This window comes from Sorex fumeus, unplaced genomic scaffold, assembly GCF_029834395.1.
Source record: "Sorex fumeus unplaced genomic scaffold, SorFum_2.1 ptg000128l, whole genome shotgun sequence".
NCBI lineage: Eukaryota > Metazoa > Chordata > Mammalia > Eulipotyphla > Soricidae > Sorex > Sorex fumeus.
Window position 1 is genome coordinate 51,431,210 of NW_026606185.1, and position 25,908 is coordinate 51,457,117.

The 25,908-nt window shown below is 44.8% G+C and overlaps 1 protein-coding gene across 4 annotated transcripts in view; it reads right to left on the minus strand.

Annotated features, from left to right (window-relative positions):
- DYM (dymeclin) overlaps positions 1–25,908 on the minus strand; it is a 300,303-nt gene that overhangs the window by 132,262 nt on the left and 142,133 nt on the right. For 2 of the 4 annotated variants that reach the window (XM_056138010.1, XM_056138009.1), the window contains exon 13: positions 14,147–14,311. The exons of the other annotated variants lie outside the window; for them this stretch is intronic. In XM_056138010.1, coding sequence (XP_055993985.1) covers positions 14,147–14,311 — 165 coding nt within the window. The remainder of the gene's footprint in view (positions 1–14,146; positions 14,312–25,908) is intronic. 4 annotated transcript variants of the gene reach the window in all.

The following is a 25,908-nucleotide window of genomic DNA, read 5'->3' on the forward strand; positions in this document are numbered from 1 at the left end:
CCTGGTTCCCACTGCCCATGTGGCCTCTCTCGGGCTGGGCCCCTCACTCGCGCTCTGTCCTGCGGGGGTCCGGTCACCCCTCCGCGAGGTGCTGGCTCCCCACACGGGAGGCACCACCTATGCTCTCAGGCCTCCTGATGGCTCCCCGACTTCTTTCCATCCTGTAGGCCTGATCTCATCTCCGCCCACGCCTGTCCCATTCCTCATTCTTCTCTCCTAAATGAACCCTTTGTCTCACTCGCCCACTCGTGCCGGTATCTGCTTTCAAGCCACCCCCCTACGCCTGGAACAACCTACTAATCCACCAACTACCTGTCCTCGGATCACTCTCGGAACGTCACTTTTGTCAGCGGGGGGGCCCCCCTCTGAGAACACCGTCCACCCACCCGGCCTATTTAAGGACCCAGCAGACGAACCTCCCGGTGGCTGGAGGTGAAACGGTTTAGCTACTGCCTGACCCGGAGGCTCTCGGACCCGCGACTGTCCAGGAGCCCGACGCTGGCACCCTCGCAAGTGAAAGGCAGGGCTTCCCGGTGTCTCTGTCTGCGAGCCAAAGAGACGGGGCTCAAGTTCCTGCCTCCCCCCCACCCCACCACTCTCAGCGGGAAGGAAGACGCCGCTCATGGGCAGTGTATGGCTGGCAGTGAACCACAGTCCCTGGCACAGGAAAGGGTGGCGCTTGGGGTCGTTATACCCACCAAGAAGTCTGGCTCTACTCCGGCCATCGACAATCCCCCCAACCCCTTGTTGTCCTGCGCTTGTGTGTGTGTGTCCAGCTTCACTCTGCTCTGCCACGGAGAAAAGTCAAGACGACCCAAACCCACTGCTGTTAGGCTGGACGTCAGGGAAACAGGGACGTGCAAAGATCACTCTAGGGGCCAGAGAGATAGGACAGCGGGGAGGGCACATGCCTGGCACGCAGCTGACCCGGGTTCGATCCCCAGCACCCCAACTGCTCCCCTGAGCACCACCAGGAATAATTCCTGAGTGCGGAACCAGGAGTAACCCCTGAGCACTGCGAGGTGCGACCCAAATACAAACAAACAAGGAAAGAACACTGTTGTTGTTTTTTCCTGTTGTTCATTCTGTTATTTTTAGACATGTTATCTCATTTAAAATACCGTATTTGGGGGGTTAGAGTTGGGCCAGGCACATACGTTGCACACAGAAGGCCTGGCTTGATTCCTGGCACCACACGGTGGCCAGAGAACTGCGGGAGCGAACCCCACAAGCAACGTCTGAAGGAGAACCTGAGCACTGCCGAGTGTGGTCCCAAGACAAAACCAAAGCAAACAAACAAAAAAAAAACCCTCTTTGATGCTGTACTGTTGCGGCTTTGAATTTTAATTGATTGCACTTGTTTTAAACAAACCATGATGTTCAAAATTAGCATTATCTAGAACTAAGCCCTTGCTGAATGTATAATTCCCCTGAAAAGCACACTATGCTAATGAGATTCTTTTGGCAGTCTTTTCATAAGACTCGTTTGCTTATTTGCTTGCCTATTAGTATTTTTACTTGGATATTTGCCTGAAGAATATTAATAGGCAAGCAAACAACTATAGTACTTACAAGTACAGGACCTCAGAAGAAATCTCACTTGGTTATGTAAGTGAGAATTCCTCTTACTTCAGATGCACAACGTCAGAGATTGTACCTGCAGTGCCAGATCTGAAATAATGGCACGGTGCTTCTCCTCCTGCGACAGAATACAACATGCGCAGGGTAAGTGAGTCCTGGGGTGGTGACTCCGAGGAAGCAGTCATACGCCCCAACTGGGAGGTGAGGTGGGGGGGGGTTGTTATACCCACCAAGAAGCCTCCTTATTAATCATTTTTCAATTCTTCAATTCTTAAGATAAAGGGCACTGGTTCAAATACATTCCCCAAAATAAAAAGGGGCAATTTAAGCCACCGCCAGCGTATTCTGAGCCCAAGAGTACAATAGACCCCAGCTCATTTGTTTCACAAATCAGGCCCCGCCTGCTGTGTGGGGCAGCCTCCCTCCCACCTGGGCAGAACCACACACCTGCCCTGTGACCGGGAAAGGCTTGGCAAGTGGCAGTCACCCCCTGGGGCAGATGCACAGACACAGCCTGGGAGTCAGAGCACCATGCAGGGAGTCTGGTTTGATCCAGTGGGTCTCCTGAAACCCTCCCAAGTGACAGGGTGTAGAGCCACGCTCCTCTGTGCCACACAGGTCAAGTCCCACTGATGCTACCAACCTGGTCCCCTTCAACCCGGTCCCCTCCATTGCGACCCCCGCCCTCCCCCCTCCCCACTACAAAGGCAACAGCAGATGACCCAGTCTAGTTTGCTTTTGGTCAAATACCTGGGGATCTATTTAGTAAAGATTCACCTATTCTTTCTCTTTCTCTTTTCTTTCCCTTCCCTTCCCTCCCCTCCGCTCCCCTCCCTCCCTTCCTTCCTTTTTCTTTCGCTTTATGGGTCACACCCAGCAGTGCTCCAGGCGTACTCTTGGCTCTGCACTCAGGAATTCCTCCTGGTGGTGCTTGGGGGACCGTATGGGATGCTGGGGATCGAACCCAGGACGGCCGTGTGCAAGCCAGACACCCTACTGTCACTGCGGCGCCAAGGATCACCTATGCTTCTTAGCAATTTTCCATCCCCTGACACACCCGCGTCCCCAACACCAACTCTGCTCCTTGTGTAGTGGGGGCTGAGCCTTGTCTCTCTCCTCCCCATCGTCAAGCCCCATCTGTAGATCATCCCCCCTCCACACTCCCCAAATAAAAGAAACTTCTTTATCAGATGCCACGAATACACTTTTCAAACCCATGCGTGGCACAGGCGAGCACCCTGACACTTCTTTGCTGGGGGGGGGGGCATGGGGTCTGCTACCAAGTCTGCAGAGGAGATGCAGGGCGCAGCTATTCCCAGGGAGAAAGAAGAAGCGCCCCCCCCGCCCCCCCGCCCTCAACCCACCCCACCCCCAGGAGTAAGGCCCGGTTGCAGCGGCTTCTCGGGGGCCAAAGGTCTTAACTGCCATAGCTCTGGCTGGCTTCTCGAGGATTTAGGGAGTGCGGGGAAGGGAAACTTAGGAGACCAGTATTATATATGGTCCCTCGAATGCTTATAAAACTACCCATATTTTCTATCTGCCAAGAAGTTGAGCTGAGCCCAGAAATGACCAGACCACAAGAAATAGGGGCTCAGAGCGCGAGGGGAGAATCCGCACCAGGAACCCCAAAGTGAAGGGCCTCGGGAGCCCAGGTCCCGAATGTGGACACTGTCCTGAGGGTCAGACCAGAGTCTCGGCACACGGGTCCTCTCGGAGCAAAGACACACTGTGAGGGACTCGGGGCCAAGGTGCAAACTGGTCACTAAGGTCATCGCCGTCCTCAAGAAGGGAAGTGAGGATGCAATAAAGAGTCCCGACCCCAGGCAGAAGGAAATGCCACCAACTTCCCACCAAGAGTTCTGTCTGGTCACGGCTCGCCTTGGCCTCCTGGGTCCAGGCACAGAAGCAAAGGGTCAGTGACTCCTGAGCAGGAATATCTGGAGATGAGTGAAAGTCAAAGCTCCTTTCTTTTATTTAAACTAGAGGAGCCCCACACATTGCTTTTAGAGGTTGCAAGGCTAAGCAAGACACCCTCCCCCACCCCACCCCCACCCCCATCCCCACACAAAAAGGTAGTAACAGGAGGAAACCCACAGAACAAGACTACTCACTGCTTGTAACTGACTGGTATTAAATGCACAAGAATGCTCTCTGAGCCGGACAGAGAGGAGAATCCAGAGGCTACTGTGCATTGCCTAAAGCAGGAACAGCATCCCCAAGTGCACTGGATGGCCATGAAGAAATGAATTGACCTGTGGCTCTTTATTAGCGTTTTTTAGCTCGCTATCCTTTCTTTCACTGTCTCACATTCCACCAGAAAGGACACAGACACATCACAGCCCGCAGTCCCACTGCTCTCTGTACGTATGACTTCGGGCTTCGGACTGACATGGATTGAGCCCTACAAGGCAGGAGCTACCCTTGGGAAACACGAATCGTTCTCCCTGTGGGTTCCCAACAGGGCATGCCGGGTGTACTGGGAGGGGCTGCCTGGATGCATAGAACATATATTAAATTCTTATGACTGCTGTCACGGAAATGAGAGATCCAAACTTTCTACTGGCTCACATACAGAATGTGCTACTTGGGAAAAAAAAAAAAAAGCACACTGGCAAAGAAATGACTAGCACCAACGTAAGCTAAAACGAGAACTGAAGTACAAGTGTTTTTAAGTCGGTCTAAGAGCTAAAATGTACAAATGGATAGTGAAACTATGTCTAAATCCTCCAGAAAGCTTCTGCTGATTACTGTACTTGAGGGCAGAACAATGACACAATTGTTAGTCACTGAAGAAGAGGCCTGGCAAGGAAACTATGGCTGTCCGGGGCTTGAGACCCGGCTAAGGGGGCTGCAGCATGAGTTTCTGAGTACAGGAACCTGCTTTCACCCCCGGACCAGAATGATCCCCCGGGCACCACTGGGTGAGGCCCCAGAGAGAAAAAAAAGATGTTTGGCTACTATTAAGAACTATAATTAGTTGCTAACTTCTCTATTCTTTCTCCAGTAAATGGAGTATATTTTGAGAATAGCCTGAATCCACTATTTTCCCCCACTTTGTGTGTGTGTGTGTGGTGGGGGGGGTCAAACTTACACATGAGCGGCTGGAGCCATAGCCCAGCGGTAGGGCGTTTGCCTTGCATGCGGCTGACCCGGGTTCGATTCCCAGCATCCCATATGGTCCCCTGAGCACCACCAGGAGTAATTACTGAGTACAGAACCAGAAGTAACCCCTGTGCATCGCCGGGTGTGGGCCAAAAAGCAAAGAAAAAAAAAAAGAACTTACACATGAATATGACAAGGAACTTTTACTAAGAGCAGTAACTTTGAAAAACGACAAATACTGCATACAGAGAGTAGAAACCAGACAAAAGAAAGAGAATGTAAAGAACCAGAAATGTTTCAAATTTCTTCCATTTCCACACTTCAATTTTTTAATTTTAGCCAGCATTATAAACTATCAGCATGTAAACTGTAAACAGAGAACAGAAGTTCAAGAATTTAAAGGCAAATAGCTTAAAATGTATAAAGGAATCAGATTTGCAGCGGGTGGTAAGATGCACCAAAATGATTTCAAGAACAAAGTTACTTAATAAAATCATACCATTAGTCAATGCTTTGGGAAAGCAATATAAGATTAAAAGTGTGGCTTTTACAGCCAGAATGCTTTGTTTTCAATATTGGCTTGAGTTTATTCTAAGAGCAAGGTATAAAATCACTGCTTATCAGTATTCTCCTCCAGAAAATGGGAATGATACTGATACCCGCTATTTCATAAGGTTACTGAGGATTAAAATGAAAATCGCAAATAATTACAACAGTGTCTGTTAAAGGCTAACGAACTCAGTATTATTTATTATCACCATTAGTTGGCAAAGAAAGTTTTTTATGTGCACTCTAATATAATGCCTTTAGAAAAATCTATACAACACATCTGAAGTTCAATAAAAAGTTAATTTTTAATGAACTACCTCTTACAGACAGCTGATTCGTAGAATGGGTGTGTAAAACTAGCAGGCTCCTAGAACACAGCTGATTTCAGTTATGATCAATATAAAAATGTGCATGGAAAAATGCCTCAGAAAAAGAATGACTCTGCAAGCCCCCTTCTAGCGCAAATCTATAGAGCTTTAAATTATAATGGAATGAAACCGAAAATTTAAAATAAAAAAAAAGAGGCTATTTACTGAGAAGAATTCATTAGGCACATGTTTGGTGAGATGCATTTAATTCACTGTGTCACGCTGTGACATTCAGTGAAATAAAACTGAAGCGATTGGGGAGCAGGGAGAGCCGCGGCTTGGATTGATCTGACTTTCAGCTCGTCCTGCGATCTCTGCCACTTAGCTTCCCTAGGTTCTCCTCTGCCTCCTCCTCTTTTGTAACCCAGAAATAAATCATTTTGTTGTCAATCTCACTTAGAGTGACAGGATTAGACTCCATGCCACTCCCGCTCTTGGGCCAAATTGAAAAGGATTTACCTTTCTCATCACAAGCATGATGATTTAGTTAGTGAGTGCCAGAAGGTGAAACATTACCTTCTGATTTACATCACTGCCTATTTAAATTCTGGGAGTCAAGTAAATGGACGGGCGGGTCTCATGACGTGCCAAGGCACGGAGAGTGGGTGGAATCACTTTTCTTCCATATACGGGAAACCCTGTTGTTTAAGTCTGTTAGACATTTAGTAACCAAGAATATTTCTATAATAAGCAGTTATGCAAGTCGGCGTGTCTGAATATGTACATGAAATTCCCTGCAAATGGCAGCCCCGGGGGACGAGCATCCAACTCGGGGGAGTCTGTAGCCACTTCAAACTGCACGAGAAATTTTCATCACGTTCCTCTGAACATTCATCTCCAACAACTCGAGCCCCAGCGAGTCCACCGTAAGTACATCAGTTAAGGCTTGAGTGTCTCCTTTACCAACGAAATCTGCACTGGGGGGGCAGAGGGAGTTCACCAGTTGGATCGAATATGAAGTTCACACTATTCTTTCCCAAGAGTCTTAAAGTCACAAGAGTTTCATTTTGTTCCCATATTCCCCAAGCCACATGACAGATTAAATCCTTTTCGCAGATTAAACTTTTACTTGGTGAAGTATGTTCTGGTTGGACAAGACTGATCTGACATTTTGGTACAGACCACCATTAGAAGTTAGTATGTTTATTTTGAGAAGGATTGTAACGTTTCTATTGGCCTCCAATGAATCTCACAATATTCTTCAAAGGGCCAGGACAGCACTCAATGGGCTGAGCACACGCGCTGCCCGCAGGTGACCCAGATTCAATCCCAGTACTATCACAGGGTCCCCAACTCCACCAGAAAGGAAGCTCGTGGAAGGGTCACTGGCACCCTCAGGTATGGCCCCAAACAAACAAAAACAAAATGTAAAAGAGATAAATGAAAAATACTTCTTCAAGCACTTCAAATCAATGATCATAAATCTGCTTCTCAAAGATATTTTTGAATTAAAGAAAAAGCTAAACTGAATTTTAAACATATGCAGAGATACAGTTTTATCTATGTTATTCCGGAAACTTCATTCTGTTATTAGTAGCGCTACTAGACGTTACCGTTTATTTTTGCCAAAAGAAAACATAGGGAGAGGGGATAAAAACTTCTTAGAACCACACTATTTTCAAACACTTTTCTAGTATTTTGTTTAAATTTCAAAGGCAAATTTTACTTTTCCCTCTGAGTTGCTTCCGCTTAACTAGACCCACCAGAGCACACGTTATTTTTGTATTTCTCGGAGGCATCTTTCAAAGCGTGTTGATCCTGCTTTGATGGTCATGGTTTTCCAGATAAATCCGCAAAGTGGAGAATTTGCAAAATATATAAATGAGAGCAACGAGCAATGTAACTGCACGTTCAAGAACAGTGAGGAAGCCTTCCTTTGCAGGGCAGCTCTGGGACATGCGCTGGAAACTGTAACCAGACAGCTGGAGTTACGAGCTTTCTTTATCTGACAGTGCTATCTCGAATGTTCTTTGAAGACCTGGGAGTGTTGGAATGGATCGTCACTGACTGCTTCCAAGGCCAAGAAACCTCTGAAGCAGCAGTCACTGTTAGGTTGGGCAAGTCTTGTAAAAAGTCGACTGCAATAAACAAATTCTTCCTCTTTAGCAAATATGAAGTACTTACTGTCGGCCTAAGATGACAAACACAAGAGAATTAAAGGTAGAGGGAGGGAAAAGGAGTAAGAGAGGAGAGAGGAAGGGAGTGTGTGTGTGTGTGTGTGTGTGTGTGTGTGTGTGTGTGTGTGAGAGAGAGAGAGAGAGAGAGAGAGAGAGAGACAGACAGACAGACAGACAGACAGAGACAGAGAGACTGAGAACAAACTCTCCCCAGAGCGATTCTTGTTTTTAATTAACTGTTTACTGTTTTTTCTTCCCAACTTTTCTGAACTAACTTTACCTGTTCTATCTTGAATAAATACAACAGTGGAAACCAACACAGTAAATCTTAAGGCTAAACATCTCGTTACAGAAAGTGGAATAAGCTTTGTGACAGGATCAAGTAGTGACTAGGTAATTCAAAAGGAAACCATAATGGTTTAAGTAGGATAATACATTTCAGTTCATACCACAGAAGTGGCAGAGAAATCAATAAAGCATATAGCCACAACAAAATTATTAAGGCAGTATCATATGCACAAAAAATTATTACTGTGGCTTCAAATATTTATACACTACAGAGTCAGACGTGGCATAAACCATAACAAGCACATTCCAGCAATTAAAACCAAAAAAACTCTTTTGAGGAAGCCCATGACTACACTGTGTTAGATTTAAGAAGATGCAATTCTTTCAAAGCAAAGAAATGGGGCCAGATGTGCTTTTTTGGTTTTTTTGGGCCACACTTGGCAGTGCCCATGGCTGACTCCTGACTCTGCGCTCGGGGATCACTCCTGGTAGGGCATGGGGGACCCAGATGTGATTTTTAAGACCACAGTTTAAAAGATTCCAAAGTGGGTAAAACATGCTTAAGGTTCAGAGTCCTACAAGTTCAGGTAGAGACATTATTAAATACGCATACCAAGAATTTTAAACCCATCCCATTAAAAAGCAAAAAAGAAATCTACAAAAATTCTAAAATGGAACTAGGAGAATCATTTTCTGTGAACATTGATAGAACTGGGTCAGACAGATCTTCTGCCTGAGCCCACAACTCCTCACGATTCTCTGCCATTTAATAAGATGGCATTATATTTGCAAGCAAGAGGAAAAGCCAACATAAATTTATAACTTGGGGCAGTGAACGTGAAGCAGAGATAAGGGAGAAGAGAAACGGGTTAAACTGCACTATTTTTTAGGTTATAAAATGTTAACCTAAGATGATTTCCATTCCTGGTTACTGAGTGGCAGCGGGGATCGCAGACGGCTGAGCTGCCAGGCCCACACATCAGGAATGCCAAGATCCAGCCTGGCACAAAAGGGTTTTGGGGACTCAAACTCACGACCACGTGGCCTGCAAGGTTCGAAAGCAGAACTCCTAGGTCATGTGTCCTTCCTACCAGGCCCCTTCATGTTTAGTTTTAAAAGAAATGTCATATATATTTTGCTAATGTCTACAAGTAGTTTGTATTCTCCTTTGTGTCTTTGTTGTTGTTGTTGCTGTTCACACGTCTAGTATTTTTTCACTTAGCATTACACCCAATCTTTTCCATATTTCTTTTTTTAAATAATATTTTTACTACTACAAGAAGTTTCATGGAGTTGACAAGACCTACCTGACCAGTCTGTTGTTTCGTTTCTAAAATTCTGGACAACTTTACTCTTGAAAAATAAAATAAGTCTTTATTCTTGAAAAAAATCTAGACACTTTTAACTAACAAGGAAATCTGCAGGCTCTTCTGGTGTGAAATGCGGGCAGGAAGTAATCCCTGTCTGTCACCAAGACGAGGAAGATCAAGGGCCCACGGTCATGGCCCAGTTCGACTCCTTGCTCACGCTGAACGGTCTCTGTGTGGACCAGAGTTCCCTTAGTCCACAATGGCTCGTCCATCGTCACTCTCCAAGGCACTTCTGTGGACTCTTCTCACCTTTGCTCCCACCATCACACCTCGTCTGCTCTGGCCTGACCCTTCCCTTCAGAATCTTTCCTCAACTGCAGGGCCAACATGGGGCATATTACGCCTTGACAGGGCTGCTCCCAGACTCAACGCGCAGTAAGGCCATCTGCCCACAGAACTCCACTATCAAAGACAGCGGTCCCCACCACCAGCAGCCAAAAGAGGGGGGAAAACCACCCATAAGGCACCCTGGCCTGGCCTCGATGGCTGAGACTATCGCTGGCTATCAATATGAGCTGCATGCCCACGCACACCTCCAACATACATGTTCCTGCCACGCACCGTTCCCAGAGATATCACCTTTTGCCTCACCTGTGTCTTTCTCTCTGCACTGGCCCTTTCCAGACTTGCTCTCACACCTGAGCGTTCATCACCTTTCACTGAAACTCCTGCCCGAGTCCTGTGTGGATTCTGAATTGTTTGCCTGCTTCTGTGGGTTTTATCTGTGGTGCCAGGGGCTGAATTCAGAGCTTTACACAAGCCCGGCACGAACCGCCAGATCACTCTGTCACATTCTGAGCCCTCAAACCGGGTTCGTTTCAGGTCATTTCAGGTCCTTTGACAAGAAATCTCTTTTTTGCAAATCAGCAATTTTATGTTTACCTAACAAGGCGAGACTTGCCCCAGAGGTTTATTTTTCCTTCACCAGGAACGCCTCGTGTAAACTGGGGACACTGGTGGTGGGAAAGGCGCACTGGAGAAGGGATGGGTGTTGGAACATTGTACGACTGAAACCCAGTCAGGAACAACTTTGCAACTGTGTATCTCACAATGATTCACTTAAAAAATAGTAATTGGGGGCTGAGCGATAGCACAGCGGGTAGGGCGTTTGCCTTCCATGTGGCCGACCCGGTTTGATTCCCAGCATCCCATATGGTCCACTGAGCACCGCCAGGAGTGATTCCTGAGTGCAAAGCCAGGAGTAACCCCTGAGCATCGCCAGGTGTGATGCAAAAATAATAATAATAATAATAATAATAATAATAATAATAAAACCTGGAGAAACAAATTCAGCCAACCCCGTACCATCACTGAGGAACCATCTGCTTATTCGATTACCTGGGACAGGAACTGGGCTCCCTGGAACGGTCTCCCCTTCCACCCGTGAGAGGCTGTTGAGCAGGGTACACAGGTACTCTACTCTATGTCTAGGCCATGTCTGAACCAAAGCCGCAGCCCTGTGCCCACTCCCGGCCCCCGCCAGTCTCCTGAGGGCGGGAACAAGAACTGACGGTGAGCCCTTATGCTCTCTTGGTTGGGGGCACGGCGGTGGGAGCGGGGCAGGGAGAGGCAGGAGGCCTCAGGTCTTGAAAAGTCTAGAAGGCAGAGCCGCCCTGTCTGCGTCCTTCACGGCGGCTGCGTCTGAGTGGTGAACTCAGTCAGGGCCCTGTCCACGCTGAGCTTGGCTCTCTGGAGGCCCAATGCCCTACTTGTGTCTTCTGGAGAGGTTCAGAAGGATCACTCGCTTCTCAAGAAGTCCTTGGATAGCCCAAGGCTCAGAAACCGTGGACACTGGCAAAGTAGGGACCAGCCTAGAATGTTGCTGCTTACATGCCTCACTTGAGAAGGGAACAGAATGTCTTCCCAACAGTACTGTGAGAAAAAAAAATCATTTTGAAAGTTGCTTGTGTTCTTTTTCTGCCCTGTAGCATCAGAAAGCGGCACATCCAAGAATCATGGCAACTCAAAAGAAACGAGGCCATTAAAATCAAACCTCCTCAACACCCGACTTTCCGACAGTTGCTCTTATCTCAATCCAACTGAAATGGGGCTTGCAGCCCAGTTTTGGTAACAGGGAAGAACAGACAGACAGATACACACACACACACACACACACACACATACACACACACACACACACACCACTCAGAAATAAAATAAACTGAGGTATTTTCTCTTGATAGAGTTCTCATTAGAAGTATCCACTTCTCCATTCTAATACCTAAGAATTCACTTCAAGAATTTAAAACTAGCGACAATTTAGGCAAAATAATGGATTTCGTTCAATTCCTAGCAACAAGTTCAAATGTTCAAATAGGGGTCATGCAGCTGGGAGGGTGCTAGTCTTGATTTACTGATTCCAAAAATGATAAAGTACACTTGCAATAAAGTACGTATTTAATATTGGGTGAGGCACATCCAATTCTGGTTCCCAAGTTTTCTGATGGGCGTTGAGCTGATGGATATAGATCACCCGGGAGGAGAAGACGACAAAGCCATGTAGAAAGGCTCTGTCTGGGGGTGGGCTGACATAACCATGACTATTTAAGCTAAAGAAAAAGGTTCAGCAGGGTTGCGACAGAAACTCAAAAACTGTAAGAATTCATACATTCGGGTACCTCTCTTGGGCAGAACAAAATCGATACAGGAGTCACTGCAGGCAACTTCCCGCAGGACGGTATTTCCAACAGCTGAACAACCAGAAGCGTCTACTGGTAGGACAGGTAAGACCCACATGGCAGTGGGGGACAGGAGATACCACAGAGTGAGAGGTGCAGTGTGGTGAGGGGACATTTCTGCGCCTCTTGACTAGAATGTGGCGCCCAGATGTCCGGGTATGATTTTTATTTATAGCCATTACGAATATACTTTATTTGGAACCAAATAACTTTAAAGAAAAAAAACACTAATTCTCTACCCTGTGGGGCAGGAAGGCCTCACCCAATCGTTTACAGGCCTTCAGAGCAAAGCGTGAGGTTTCCTGAGTAATTCTGTGATCACACGCAAACCCTGCCTCGGTGTCCAACCTGCTAGCCTGCTTCATGGATTTACAGTGACAGCAGCGAGGGCATTCACCTGAGTGTCCAGCCTGCCCTCTGCTCACCAACGCCCTTCCCTCCCTCTCCATCTCTCATGTCTATCTGAACATCTGCATCTTTACTTCCACACATGCATCCAGCCTACTGCTTCTCTGATTCTCTAGAGAAACCAACCAACACCCTGGCCAGTCAGAGCAAGCTCAGTGACGCTAGCTACTAGCCACTAAGAGGCTCACTGGGAGGAGAAGCTGGGCCGGAGACTTGGCACAGTGGAGTAAGGCACTTGCCATGCATGTGGCCGAGTCAGATTCACTCCCTGACACACCAATCGGTCCCCCAACCCCTGAGTTCAGAGCCAGGAGGAAGCCAGGTGGGAGCCAAAACAAACAAACAAACAAAACAATCCCTGCCAGATCAGGAGCCGCTTTCCCCGTTCCTAGCTAGTGGACAGGGCCTATCTGCAGATCCGCCGAGTACTCACTTACCTGACCATCATTTCACTAACGAAGTGGAAAACCGCAGGTTTCAGTTTGAAAATCTCTCCTATTTTATACACAGAAACACTGGTTCTGTTTTCACTGGCTTTTCTTTCCCTTGAACCTTCACTGATACCACTGCAGAGTATAACACTTGCCCTGCAGGCAAGGGCCCCTCACGGGAGGCGGCCACCGTCCACTGGTCACCGTCAGCCTTTCCTAAAAACCCGGGTCGTTTCACTGACCCCCAGACTGTCTAGCCTGGAGAGTGCATGCTAATTTACCTGCCAAGCTCTATTTTAATCCCAAAGGCGATCTTTATGTTTTAAAGGTAGCAGGGCCTGAACCTAGAGACTCACGCCTGCAAGGCAAAGGCTTACAGTCTCTGCTTTGTCCCTGGCCCTTCGAGGTTTCATTCTCAAGATTTGCTATTTTCTAGAAGGTGGTCAAGGGCTTTTCCTTCTTCCTCTACTCTCAAATGGCCTAGCTAGCTAGGAGCCCGGCGATGGACGCTTACAGATCTCTTAGGGAAAGTGGAGCTGAACCGTCAGCTCCAAGCTCAAGGCAGGCCTGTCCTGGCGCCCGAGTGTTTGGCGTTTTGACACACACGCAACAGTGGGCGCTGACTTTCTCTGAGACGGGAGCGTGATGGCTCGTCTCTCCTCTCTACTCCCACCATCAGTATGTTTAATCTACATCCACCCGTGACACATCGCACCGTGCTGGCTTTGCGACTACTCTATGTAAATAAAGTGAGTAAGAACCGCTCGACGCCAGTGGATAATTTCGATAGTCTTGTAAGGCCGGACCGGCTCGGTGGAACGTGCTCCTGTCAAAACATGGATGCAGCCCGAGACAACTCTTTGGTGAACTCGCAGAGCAAGAAAGAGAACCCGGAGTTCACATGGCATCAGGAGTGACTCCAGAGTCTACTGCACCCACAAAGCACACAAGCACTCCCTGCTGTTATAAATCTCGAGTCTGATTTTCACAGGAAGCAGAAGACAGGGTGTTCTGTCAAGCTTATCTGACAGCGTGGGGTTGAACGTTTTTCTCATAAAACGTAATTTAAAGGGGACATTCGTAAGGAAACGAATTCTAGCCACTACTCGTAAAGAACCATTTAGTGTCATTTCAAATATAACTTCCTTTTTTTTTTTAAAAACCCATTTAATGGATGTGCGCCCCATTAAGACATGCAACCACTGGTCACCCAGAGCATGCACCATGCAGTAAGGGACAGCAGAGGTTAATGACCTGGAGGCATAGGATCTGAGAATGTGAGAGCAAGTTAAAGACAAGAGTTCCTCTCCATTGTCACTGGGGCTCGAGAAGCAACGCTGACTCGTAGAACAGTGAGAGTGGGGGGAATACAGTTTGTCCAACACATAAACATATCTCCGCAAGTGGCGGCAGGTATAACTGAAAGACAAAGGTAAAAGGAGAAAAACACAAAGAGAGGCGTTTTCCTTTGAAAAAGACAAATCATTCGTCATGTCCACAAAGCTTTCTGTGTATTTTCACTAGATGATGCCCAAGAAAAACAACAAACAACAACAACAACAACATTAATTATAATAAAAGTTTTTTTTTTTAAATCAGATGAACTTGATTTTTAAAAGGGCAAAAGAACTAAATGGACATGCCACCGAAGATAAACAGATGACAAATAGCATGTGAAAAGATTCACCGCATCACTGTCTCACTGAGGAGAGGCGGTTATGGCAACGGTGAGGCAGGTACACCCGTCAGGACGGCTGAAATCCAGAACACTGGTACCACCAGAGGCGAGCGAGGGTTCGGGGCAATGAAAATGCTCCTTCATGGCTGACGGGGATGCATCGTATAGGTGCTTTGGAAGACAATTTTTGTTTTCTTACAAAACCAAACATGCTCTTACCACACAAACATCTGCAATATGGATGTTTAAAGAAGCTTTTTTCCCTAACTGCCAGAACTCACAATAAATCAAAATGTTCTTTATTGGGGAAATGAATAGGAAACTAAGGTGTGACCAGGCAATAGAATTTATTCAGGACTGAAAAGAGCTGAGACAGCACACCCCAAACAGGCCTGGAAAAACCCAATACCCACATGACTCCGAGGAGGAAGACGATCTCAAACGGCTATGTGCAGTCTGACCCTGTTACACGGCAGCCCAGAAAAGGCAGAACCACAAAGGGCAGTAAAAAGATCACTGCAGCTACTGAGGAGGGAGGGGGAGCACATTTTGAGAGCAGTGGAACTATTCCGTATGATACCATAATGATAGAAACAGGTCATTGTATTTTGGTGAAGACTCCCAGAACGTACAACACCAAGAATGAACTCCGCTGTAAATGAATCTATCCAGAGGCCAGGGGGGTAGCCCCATGGTTAAAGCATGTGTCTCACATCTATTAGGCCCTGGGTTCGATCCCCAACAGCACACGTACACACACCACTGCAAAGTGGGGGAAGGGAAAGGATACTGATCCAGAAAAGTCTCAAAATAATATGATGATGTTATTTAAAATTTTTAATTTATCTTGGTAGAGAGGCAGGAGGAATAGAACAGCGCGTAAGGTGCTTGCCTTGCATGTGGCCGACCCCAGGTTTGATCCCCAGCATCCCATACAGTCCCTTGAGCCCCACCAGGACTGATTCCTAATGGCAGAGCCAGGTGTAAGCCCTGAGCACTGCCGGGAATGGCCCCTATACTGAGTAGCACTGTCCTCCCGTTGTTCATCAATTTGCTCGAGCGGGCCCAGTAACTTCTCCATCGTGAGACTTGTTGTTACTGTGTTTGGCATATTGAATATGTCACGGGGAGCTTGCCAGGCTTTGCTGTGCGGGCGAGATACTCTCGGTAGCTTGCCAGGCTCTCCAAGAGAGGCAGAGGAATCGAACCTGGCTTGGCCAGGCCGGGCCACGTACAAGGCAAACGCCCTACCGCTGTGCTAACGCTCCAGCCCAGGCCCCAAAACAAAAACAAAAAATTTTCCTTGGTAGAGAAAAGAGACATAAGGTATTTACCTTTACAGTATTACTTATACATTTTAGGAAGATAGGAAGTAATGCTACCATAATACAGACGATGCCAAGATAGAGATGATATATGTATATGTGTGAATATGCATATATACTCATACAAAATCCTTGGGACTCCAAAAGTTTGAAGCGACACTCCGAAAATAAACTTCACATTGATCGACGGCTTGAAGATAAAAATAAAACTGAAAGAGTTCATGAATAAATCATACACCCCAGAGTCAATAAAAACTCTGACCCACAAAAGGCTGAGAAGCATGAATGAAGGTCTTTACTTTTCATGGTCTATCTTTTGTACTCTTTGATCTTTCTGCTATTTTAATGCTTCATTTAAAAAAATAATAATAAGTCAGTATCTAATTCTTAACAATGTAAAGAGGCAGAGAAGTGCTACTCCAATCCCAAAGCAGAAGGGAGTCCAGGTTGAGTGGGGCACAGGGGACTGGCAAGAGGTCTCACAGGCTCTCACGGGGCCTTGAGAGGAGGCTGTTAAGTGACAGTCCCTCATGGACATCTGAAGCAGCATCTGAACAGGGGCCTAACTAAACATGGCATTTTTTTTGGAGCAGGTACACATGGTGGGGCTTTGGGATTCCTCCCGGCTCTGTGCTCAGGGAATCACTCCTGGCGGTGCCCCGGGGGCCATAGGTGGTGCGAGAGATGGAACCAGGTCAGCTTCATGCAAGACAAGCAAGCGTCGGATCCCTGTACTAGTCTCCAGCCCGACCGGACATATCTTTAAGATGACACGTTGCGAAGCAAAGGTCCAACTGGAGAGAAGCAAGAGTTGAGAGAGAAAAGCAGACGGAGGCAAGCCTGGGAAAATAAGCGCCAGGAAGACGCTATTGCTCTAGTTTAGGCGTGTGCTGCTTATGGCTTAACAGAACCACAGCAGGCCCCGGTCACGCTGTAGAGGGACATCAATGGACATCGGGTACTGGCTGGAAGGGAGGGTGGCATCCGCAGAAGGGCACGTGGTGGACTTGTGGCTTCTCTTCGATTCATTCAGGAACTAAACAGATGTGTTTTCAGAGACAGGAAAACTCGAGGTAGGGTAGGTTTCCCGGAAAAGACCTTGAGTTTAATTATGAACATGGTCATGCTACGGCAGTGAGATGTTATTAAATGTGCACATACGACTGGAGTCAAGGGAGGTGCCGGGGAGTTTAGCAAGAGGCAGAGAGATGGTACAGCAGATACAGCACTGGCCTCGTTCATGGTCAACCACCGGCTCAATCCCCAGCTCCGCCATGTAGCGCTTCCTGAGCACAGAGCCAGGAGCAGCCCCTAAGCACTGCTAGGTGTGCCCCGAAATCCAAAAGGTCAGAGTTTTAAGAAGGTGTGTGAGGGGGCAGAGTGACAGTACAGTGGGGAGGGCGTTTGCTTTTCACGTGGCCAACTGGGGTTTGATCCCCGGCATCCCGTATGGCCTCCCGAGCACTGCCAGGAGTAAGTCCTGAGTGAAGAGCCAGGAGGAACCCCTGAGCACAGACCCCTATTCCCGCCCCCCCCCAAAAGAATGTATGTGAGGGTTGGAATGGGAGTACAGCAGGTAGGGCACTTGCCTTGCACACAGCCGACCCAGGTTCAATCCCCAACCCCCACCAACAGTGATCCCTGAGCACAGAGCCAGGAATGATATCTGAGCACACTCACCCCACTCCAACCCCCAAAATGTGTGTGAGACTAGTAACCAAGGGTGAGTAAAAAGACAAGGTCATCGCGCCAGGTGGTTTTACTAGGGGTGCCCCAAAGAGGGGCGGGTGAGACTCCACCCCCCGCCATAAGGGACCCTGTCCTGGCAGCTGAAAACCTCCAGAACCCAGCCACTGCCATGCTCAAGGTCGCTCCCCACAGAGCTGTGCAGGCAGAGACTCAGCCATGAGTCAACCTACTCCTGGACACTTCAAACCACACACCCTACCCAGACTCCAAGAGAACTGCACCACATTTGATAGGGTTAGAGTAGGAGGCAACCAGTCTTAGAGGGAAAACATACATTTTTTTTTTTTTTAACAGATGCACACAAGGCTCAACCTTTAACAACATGTTATTGATTCCTTATAAAAGGGCTTAATTGTCCCTGGGTGAAATACAATAATCCTCACACTCTTTCCTCTAAGGATACTTTTTTGTAGCATTTTCAGTGGTTTTTCAGAACAAACAATACAAAATATATTATTTTGGTTCTGCTTTGGGGCAGGGACTGGGGTTCGGGATGGAAACATCTGAAATACGGTGGTGGGATTGGTGTTTGAATATTAAATGTAATCAAATACTGTGAACTACTTTATAAAATAAAATAATAATAATAAAAATGACAGTCAGAAATTCCAAGGCTTAAAAGCACAAAGTGTAGAGCTGGGCTGGCAGGGGGCCCTGGGGGGTGACAAGGGACACTAGCGAGAGTCACATAAGGACAGTGGCCGAGGGTCTCGGGCACACGGTGGGGGAGGGGTACAGTAACTGCATCAGTGCCATAAACATTAACACTATTGTAACCGCGTTCCCTAAATTGTCACGGTCACGGTCCTCCTGTTCTTCATTGATTTGCTCGAGCGGGCCCAGTAACGTCTCCATCAGGAGACTTTGTTGTTACTGTGTTTGGCATATTGGCATGTTGTTACTGTGTTTGGCATTTGGCATCACGGGTAGCTTGCCAGGCTCTGCCGTGCGGGCGAGATACTCTCGGTAGCTTGCCGGGCTATCTGACAGGGGTGGAGGAATCGAACTCGGGTTGGCCATGTTGGCTGCGTGCAAGGCAAACGCCCTACCGCTGTGCTATCGCTCCAGCCCTCCCTAAATTGTAATTTGTTAAAACTAGTGAAATTGATAAAGGGGGATGCCAAATGGTAGTTAGAAAGGTGAAAAGTATTTTTTATGGTTCAGATGTCAAAAGACTGTGCCAAGAGGAGCCCAGTGACAATGTGCTGCCTGTATTTGCTAAATTCTGCAAGACAAATTCTGTATTTGCTAAACAAATATAACCTTTTCAAACTATAAACAGAATGGTTAAAAGTCTTATAAATAGAGTCGCGAGACTATTCAATCCTATTCAATCGTGAGAGATCCTTCGAGACTATTCAATCCTATTCAATCGTGAGAGATCCTTTGTCTTAGTAATCTTAAAAACTTTTGTTGTTTAATAAGAGATTAAACGGAAACAAGTGATGATTAGCAGATACCCGAGAAATGCAGTCTTATGTGAAAAATCCTTATTTACAAAGAAAACATACAAAAGGAACAACAACAACAAAAAGGGATCATTTTAATGCCTCTATTCTTTAATTACTTATAATTTGACCATGAAGTCCACCTTAATATTTTTCACAGCAATTATAATAATGGTAAGAACTGAATTTAGAAAGTCAGTCAACCCTAGGCTTTGAGGTTGCTAGTTTTGAAGTCAGGTCAATCAATATGTATTCCTTAAATATAAATCAAGGCATAGAAAATTAGCTTTTAATTACATTAAGTTGTCATTCACTAATCCTTATGAGCATCAACTGGATTTGTTGCTGAGTAAGATTTTAATTATAAAATTATTTTCAAAGCATGTGTTACACATCAAGTTAATAAAATGTTTTAGAAGATACAGATATGAAAATGGACTTAAAAAACATGACTTGCATTTACTACAGCACTTCAGAGTCAGCCCTAATGAAAGAATTCCCTCTAATCATTCTTGGTAAAAATAGTTGAATGGCATCTGATTAAAATCTTGCTGTGACAAAAGATCAACATCTTGGCTGATGGTTTCCAGATGCACGCTAATCTTTACGTAGTCTCAGAACATTGATAAAATTGCCATTCCCTTTCATGAATGGGATTACAGTATCAGCCTTTGTGATGAGCTTCAGAGCATCTTGGATTTCTAACAGCTACTCACCTTAAACTGGTGAACAAACGCAATGCACCACAGGGCAATGCTTCCAGGCCTAGATATATTCAGAGCTTACAGAAATGTCACCTTACAGAGCTTTGCTTCACTTGATCATGTCCAGAAAATTTTGCACGTGGACACTCTCTGACTTTATCATGGGCAAAGCTGAGGTTACTGTTCAAGATTTTTTCCCCCCAAAAGCTACTGCGGTAGTACTGAATAGAGTCAGCTCTATGACGGGCCTCCTTGGAAGCTAGAGACATTTGTGTCAGTCATCACTCCATTTAGAAACACTTATCAACAATATGGTGCTGTTCATCCACAGATATATGGACAAATTTAATAGAAAACATTTTCCCATTTACGACATTTCTGTTTTTCTCTGACCCTATTTTCCATGGTGTCAATTAAAAAACCACATAACAATCCTCATTAACAAAAGGAAAGATTTCAGAATAAAATCACAAACCGATGGGGGGGTGGGCAGGAGAGATAGTACAGTGGGTAGGGCGCTGGCCTTGTACACAATTGACCAGGTTTGATCCCCAGCACCTTGTCATATGGTCCCCCAAGCACGTCCAGGCTTGATTCCTGAGCACCGCCAAGTGTGGCCCCAAAACTAAACCAAACAAAAAAAATCACACATTGGTGATCCTATAAGTGAGTGGAGGAATTCCACACCACTAGCCTCCACTCCTAATTCCGTGATGTTAAGCACAGGGGATCCCTTGTTACAAACTATTGTGCAATCAGAGCGCCCGCTACTATGGAAAGTCCCTACAGCTATTCCTGTTCACTTCTTCCATAGAAATCTTAAAAACTTGAGTGTCCACGAGAAGGTAGACTTAAAAACATTTCCTGTTTCTACTGAAGTACTGTGATTTCACGGATACATCACTCCACGCGTACCCAAGGCCAGAGGGTCTCTTCCCTCTACCTATGTCTCAAAGACACTCCTGCTGCCCTGGGCCCCACCTGCAGAATCAGTTCCCCGATAAACTCTCCAGTTTTCATGCTCTTGGCTATTTAATGTTCCTTTACTATCTTTGTTTATATCCCACATATGAGGTTTTTTTTTTTTAAACTACGGAGGGGGAACAATTACACACGTATAGATTAGTAAGACTAAACTCCTGAAATTCCAAAAAAATTATAAATCAGTAGGTTGCTACAAAACTTTTGTCAAAGCTACTTTTAGATATATAAACTTAAAAAGAAAAGAATATGATTCTGTGCTGATATGTTTTAAATTTTACACAAAATAAATTCTACAAATGTTCAATTTTGTAAGAATGAAGAGAGGAAGATTTTTTAAAAACTGAAAGTCTGAATAGGCTAATAAAAGTGTGTTTTATCCTAAAAAGGTAATGATGGTCTTATGTTAGAAAACATATAACACCTGTGTATATGCATTATGAAGTAAAAGGAAAAACTATCGGTGTGTGTGGGTGTGAGTGAGAGAAAGAGAGAGAGAGAGAGAGAGAGAGAGAGAGAGAGAGAGAGAGAGAACGCCTAAACAGACAAAGTTGAAATTTTGAAGCCATTTGAAAATGAAGATTTTTTAAAAAGTGAGACTTGGAAATATTCAGTTTAATCAAGAATTAAATCCACCAGAGGAAAACAAAACCATAAGAAAACATGAAACTCGTGTTCCTTAAAAATGTGACTCGTCACGACTTCAAACAGTAAAGCAGACGTTATGTACCTTCTGATATGATCACAATATAATTTAACTTAAACCTAATCCTGAAGGATTATCCCAGGAGTCCAAATGGAGGGGCAGTCTTTAAAAAAAAAAAAGTAATAAGGAATTCTGTTTTGTATTCTTTGCATTGTAAAAGCTTTCAAGACCCAGAGTGTTGAGGGCCAGTTGCAGATAAGAAAGATGAGAGTGGAACCTTCTAGGCCCAGACTCCAGATGGCGGGTAAGGTTTTTGTTCTCCTAAGATGAAAATCAGGGAGCAAACAACAAAATTTGAATGCCGGTATTTAAACTATTATTTTCTCAATGTGCGTTTCCTGGTTTTGGTAAATGTCCTTGCTATTAAGAAATAAATATGGACTTCGTCTTTTCTAACAGCTACATAGTACTCCATTGTGTAGATGTACCAAAGTTTCTTTAACCAGTCATCTGTTCTCAGGCACTCAGGTTTTTTCCAGATACTGGCTATTGTAAACAGTGCTGCAATTAACAAACAATTGCAGATGTCACTTCGACTATACCTTTTTGCCTCTCTGGGATATATTTCCAGGAGTGGTATTGCTGGGTCAAATGGGTGCTCAATTTCTAATTTTTTGAGAATCGTCCATACTGTTTTCCATACAAGTGGTCCGACATGGAAAGTATCATGTTAAGCGAAATGACTCAGAAAGAAAGGGATAGACATAGATTGCATTCATCTGGGGAACATAAAGTAACAAAATAGGAGACTAACACCCAAGAATGGCCAAGATTAGTACCAGGAATTTCACTCCAGGGCTTGGAGGCCAGCCACACACACTCTAGGGGAAAAGGTAGCTCAGATAGAGAAGGGAGCACCAAATAAAGGGTGTTGGGAGGATCCTCCCAGGATGGGAGAAGCATGCTGAAAGCAGATTATAGACCAAACATGATTGTCACCCATTGCCTCTTTTGCAAACCACAACACCCAATAAGAGAGAGAAAACAAAAGGGAATGCCCTGCCACAGAGGCAGGGTGGGATGGAGGGGATGGGGGGGTGGGAGGGATACTGGGATCTGTGGTGGTGGGAAATGGGCACTGGTGGAGGGATGGGTATTTGATCATTGTATAATTGAAACCCAAGCACAAAAATTTGTAAGTCTACAACTGTACCTCATGGTGTCTCACTAATAAAAATTAACAAAAAAAAAAAAAAAGGAAAAAAAGAAATAAATATGAAGGGGCTGGAGAGTAAGAACAGGAAGGAAGTCGCTGCCTTGTATGAGTGGCCCAGGTGTGGCCACCTCTGGGCCCTGAGCCCCAGGAGTGATCCCTGAGAGCAGAGCCAGGAGCAAGGCCTGAGGACCATCCATTGAACGGAGGGGAGGAAAGAAGAAACACTCCAAAATTCTTGGAGCAAGTCTATAACCTTTAAAGCGCTCCCAAACAACTGAGAGCATGAAAGACCTCTGTGAAAAAGCAACACTCATGGACTCTGAGTGGAAGAAATGAAAATCTTTATACCATTTCTGCAAATCTTCAATTTCAAGATAAAATGTTTTGGGGGCTGGAGGGATAGCACAGGGGCTGTAGGGCATTTGCCTTGCATGCAGCTGACCCGGGTTCAATTCCCAGCATCCCACATGGTCCCCTGAGCACCGCCAGGAGTAACTTCTGAGTGCATGAGACAGGAGTAATCCCTATGCATTGCCGGGTGTGAACCCCACCCCCCCCCCACCCCCCGCAAAAAAAAAGACAAAATGTTCTTAAACTAAATACTATAACATCAGACTCATTTTAGGGATCAGGGATGTAGCTTAAGAGGTGATCTCTGGGTGCGACCCCTTTTCTCTCTCTCTCTCTCTCTCTCTCTCTCTCTCTCTCTCTCTCTCACACACACACACACACACACACACACACACACACACACACACACACACACACAAATAATCAGCACCACCCTGTGTGGCCCCACAACTGTGTTTAAAATCAAATTATTTTAAAGCAAATTAATTTTAAGTTAAAATATAAAGAAAACAGAGCTAGTCTTTTTGGCAAACTGAATAAGATCAGCTTTCAGATTATTAAATTCAAGTCTGAACCTTCAAATGTTGTTTTGAGTTCCATGCTTAAAGCTTTAGGACCTCAGAAAAACTAGAGCGTGGGAAGGAAGCAAATGTGGTCTGGAGCCACCCCATGGAAAACAATCACTGCTACTTATGTTGCACTTTCCAAAAAAACAGTCACTTTAGTGCCTTCTTTTATGAAAATGCCCAAGATTATGCCATGTATAGTTCTGAACTGTTACTCAAAGTGTTTATGTTTTATTAGTGTATGAAAATGTTCTATCTTACATTTAAGTAAGATCCAAAAATTTGCAAGCAAAAGACTAATGCTTTAGAAAGATCCCAGAGCCAGGCTTTCTAATTCCAGACTTTACAGTACACTTTAAGCATAAAATTGTAGTTTTTTTCATCGTACCCTCTTACTGCCTTAGTACTTATGTGTTCAATGTACTTATAAAAATGAGACGATCAGTATAATTGAAACCCAAGCACAAAAATTTTTAAGTCTACAACTGTATACCTCATGATGTCTCACTAATAAAAATTTAAAAAAAAAATGAGATGATCAGGGTAGGTTAAACTTTATGGACTACCTCAAACATCCTGTGTATCCTTTTTACAATCCCCTTTTACTTTTTTCTTTTAAAACAAAAAGCTTGCCAGCAAATCCACTCGTAGATATAATATCAAGAAATTTAAATTAATAATGTTGAAGGCATATGTGTTAAATAAAGAGTCAACAATGTGTTTCTGGATAGAAAGACAAAATACTATAAAGAATGTCATTGTCTTCCAGAGTACAAATTCCAGGGGGAATATTGATTGTGACATCCTAACTCTTATGAGGGCTCCTCGATTTTTCAAAAAATTTAAGTGCCCACCAGAAGAGCCAATGAAAGATATGGACTCCTAGGGCCAGAGTGAAAATATAGTGGGTACGGCCACTGCATTGCATGTGACCAGCCAGGTTTACATTCCCGGTACCCCATAATGTCCCCCAACTATGCCATGAGTGATCCTTGAGCACAGAGTTAGAAGTAAGATGTTAGCACTGCCGGGTGTCGCCCCAAAACAAAAACAAAACACAAAAAAGATATGGACTCCTTATTACATAAAGACATATCAGCGCTCCCCCCCCCCACACACACACATTTTTACATAAAGACATATCTGCACTCTCTCTCTCTCACACACACACATTTTTATATAAAATTTCAAGATATTCACAGGTTCCCTGAAGCTCATTCATATTATCTCTCTGCCTCAGGTTTATATGAAAGAAATAGATTTAAAAAAATCAAGAAGACTGAAAAGTAATTAGGAGGGGCTTAACATCATGCTATTCAAATACATAAGACTAAAGTTAATAGCACAAAAGGAAGGACAGACAAATGAATAATAAAAAAAAAAAGCTCAGAAACCCCAGAATAGAATCTAACATGTGCAAGAGAGTGCTTATATACTTTGGGAGAAAAGTATAAAAGGATCTAAGATGTGCTAAAGATTGCATTTGTACTTTGAAAACAGTTTGGAAAGGAGAAGTATTTTTAAAATGTGTCTGGAGAAATGAGCAACACTTTTTTTTCCCCCATTTCTATAATCCAGGGCTCTGGGTCTGCCATCATTTGCTGCCCTCCACCCTTGAAGAGGTCTTCATGTGAGCAACATTTTTTAACTAGAAATTTATCTTACACAGCAAATCAAGCAAAATCAGATTTAAATGTTAAAAAAAATCATCATGAAGAATAAAAGAAAGGAGGCATGTGGCTAAAAGAAAAAAGAACTCCTTGATGTGACGTTTTGGTTTGCTTAGCTTTGGGGGCACAGCTGGCTGTACTCAAGGTTTTTGCTGGCTCTGCGCTCAGGGACCACTCCTGGCAGACTCAGAGGACCACCTGGGTGCCAGGGATTGAACTTGCATCATGTAAGACAAGCATATTACCCTCTGTACTAGCTCTCTGGCTCCAGATTATAAGATTTTTATAAAAATTAAAAATATATATTAAAAACAATGTAATATGAAATTTTATTAAAATTATAATATAAAAAATATATATTAAAAAACAAGCCAAAATATGGAACCAACTTAAATGGCCATTGAGAAATGACTGAATAAGGAAACTGTGGTATGTATATCCAATGGAATACTACTATGCCATCAAGAAAGAGAAATGGTGCCTTCTGAGACAAACACAAGGAGCTTGAGTTGATTATGTTAAATGAAATTAGGTGCAGAAATGAAAGACAGTAATCAATGGTCTCTCTCATGATAAGGGTTATCAATAAACACAAATGAACTGTAAACAAAAATAAAACTAACTTCTAGACTTTGGTGAAAACTGTGATGGTACTGGAGGAAAAGGGGAAGGACGGTGCCAG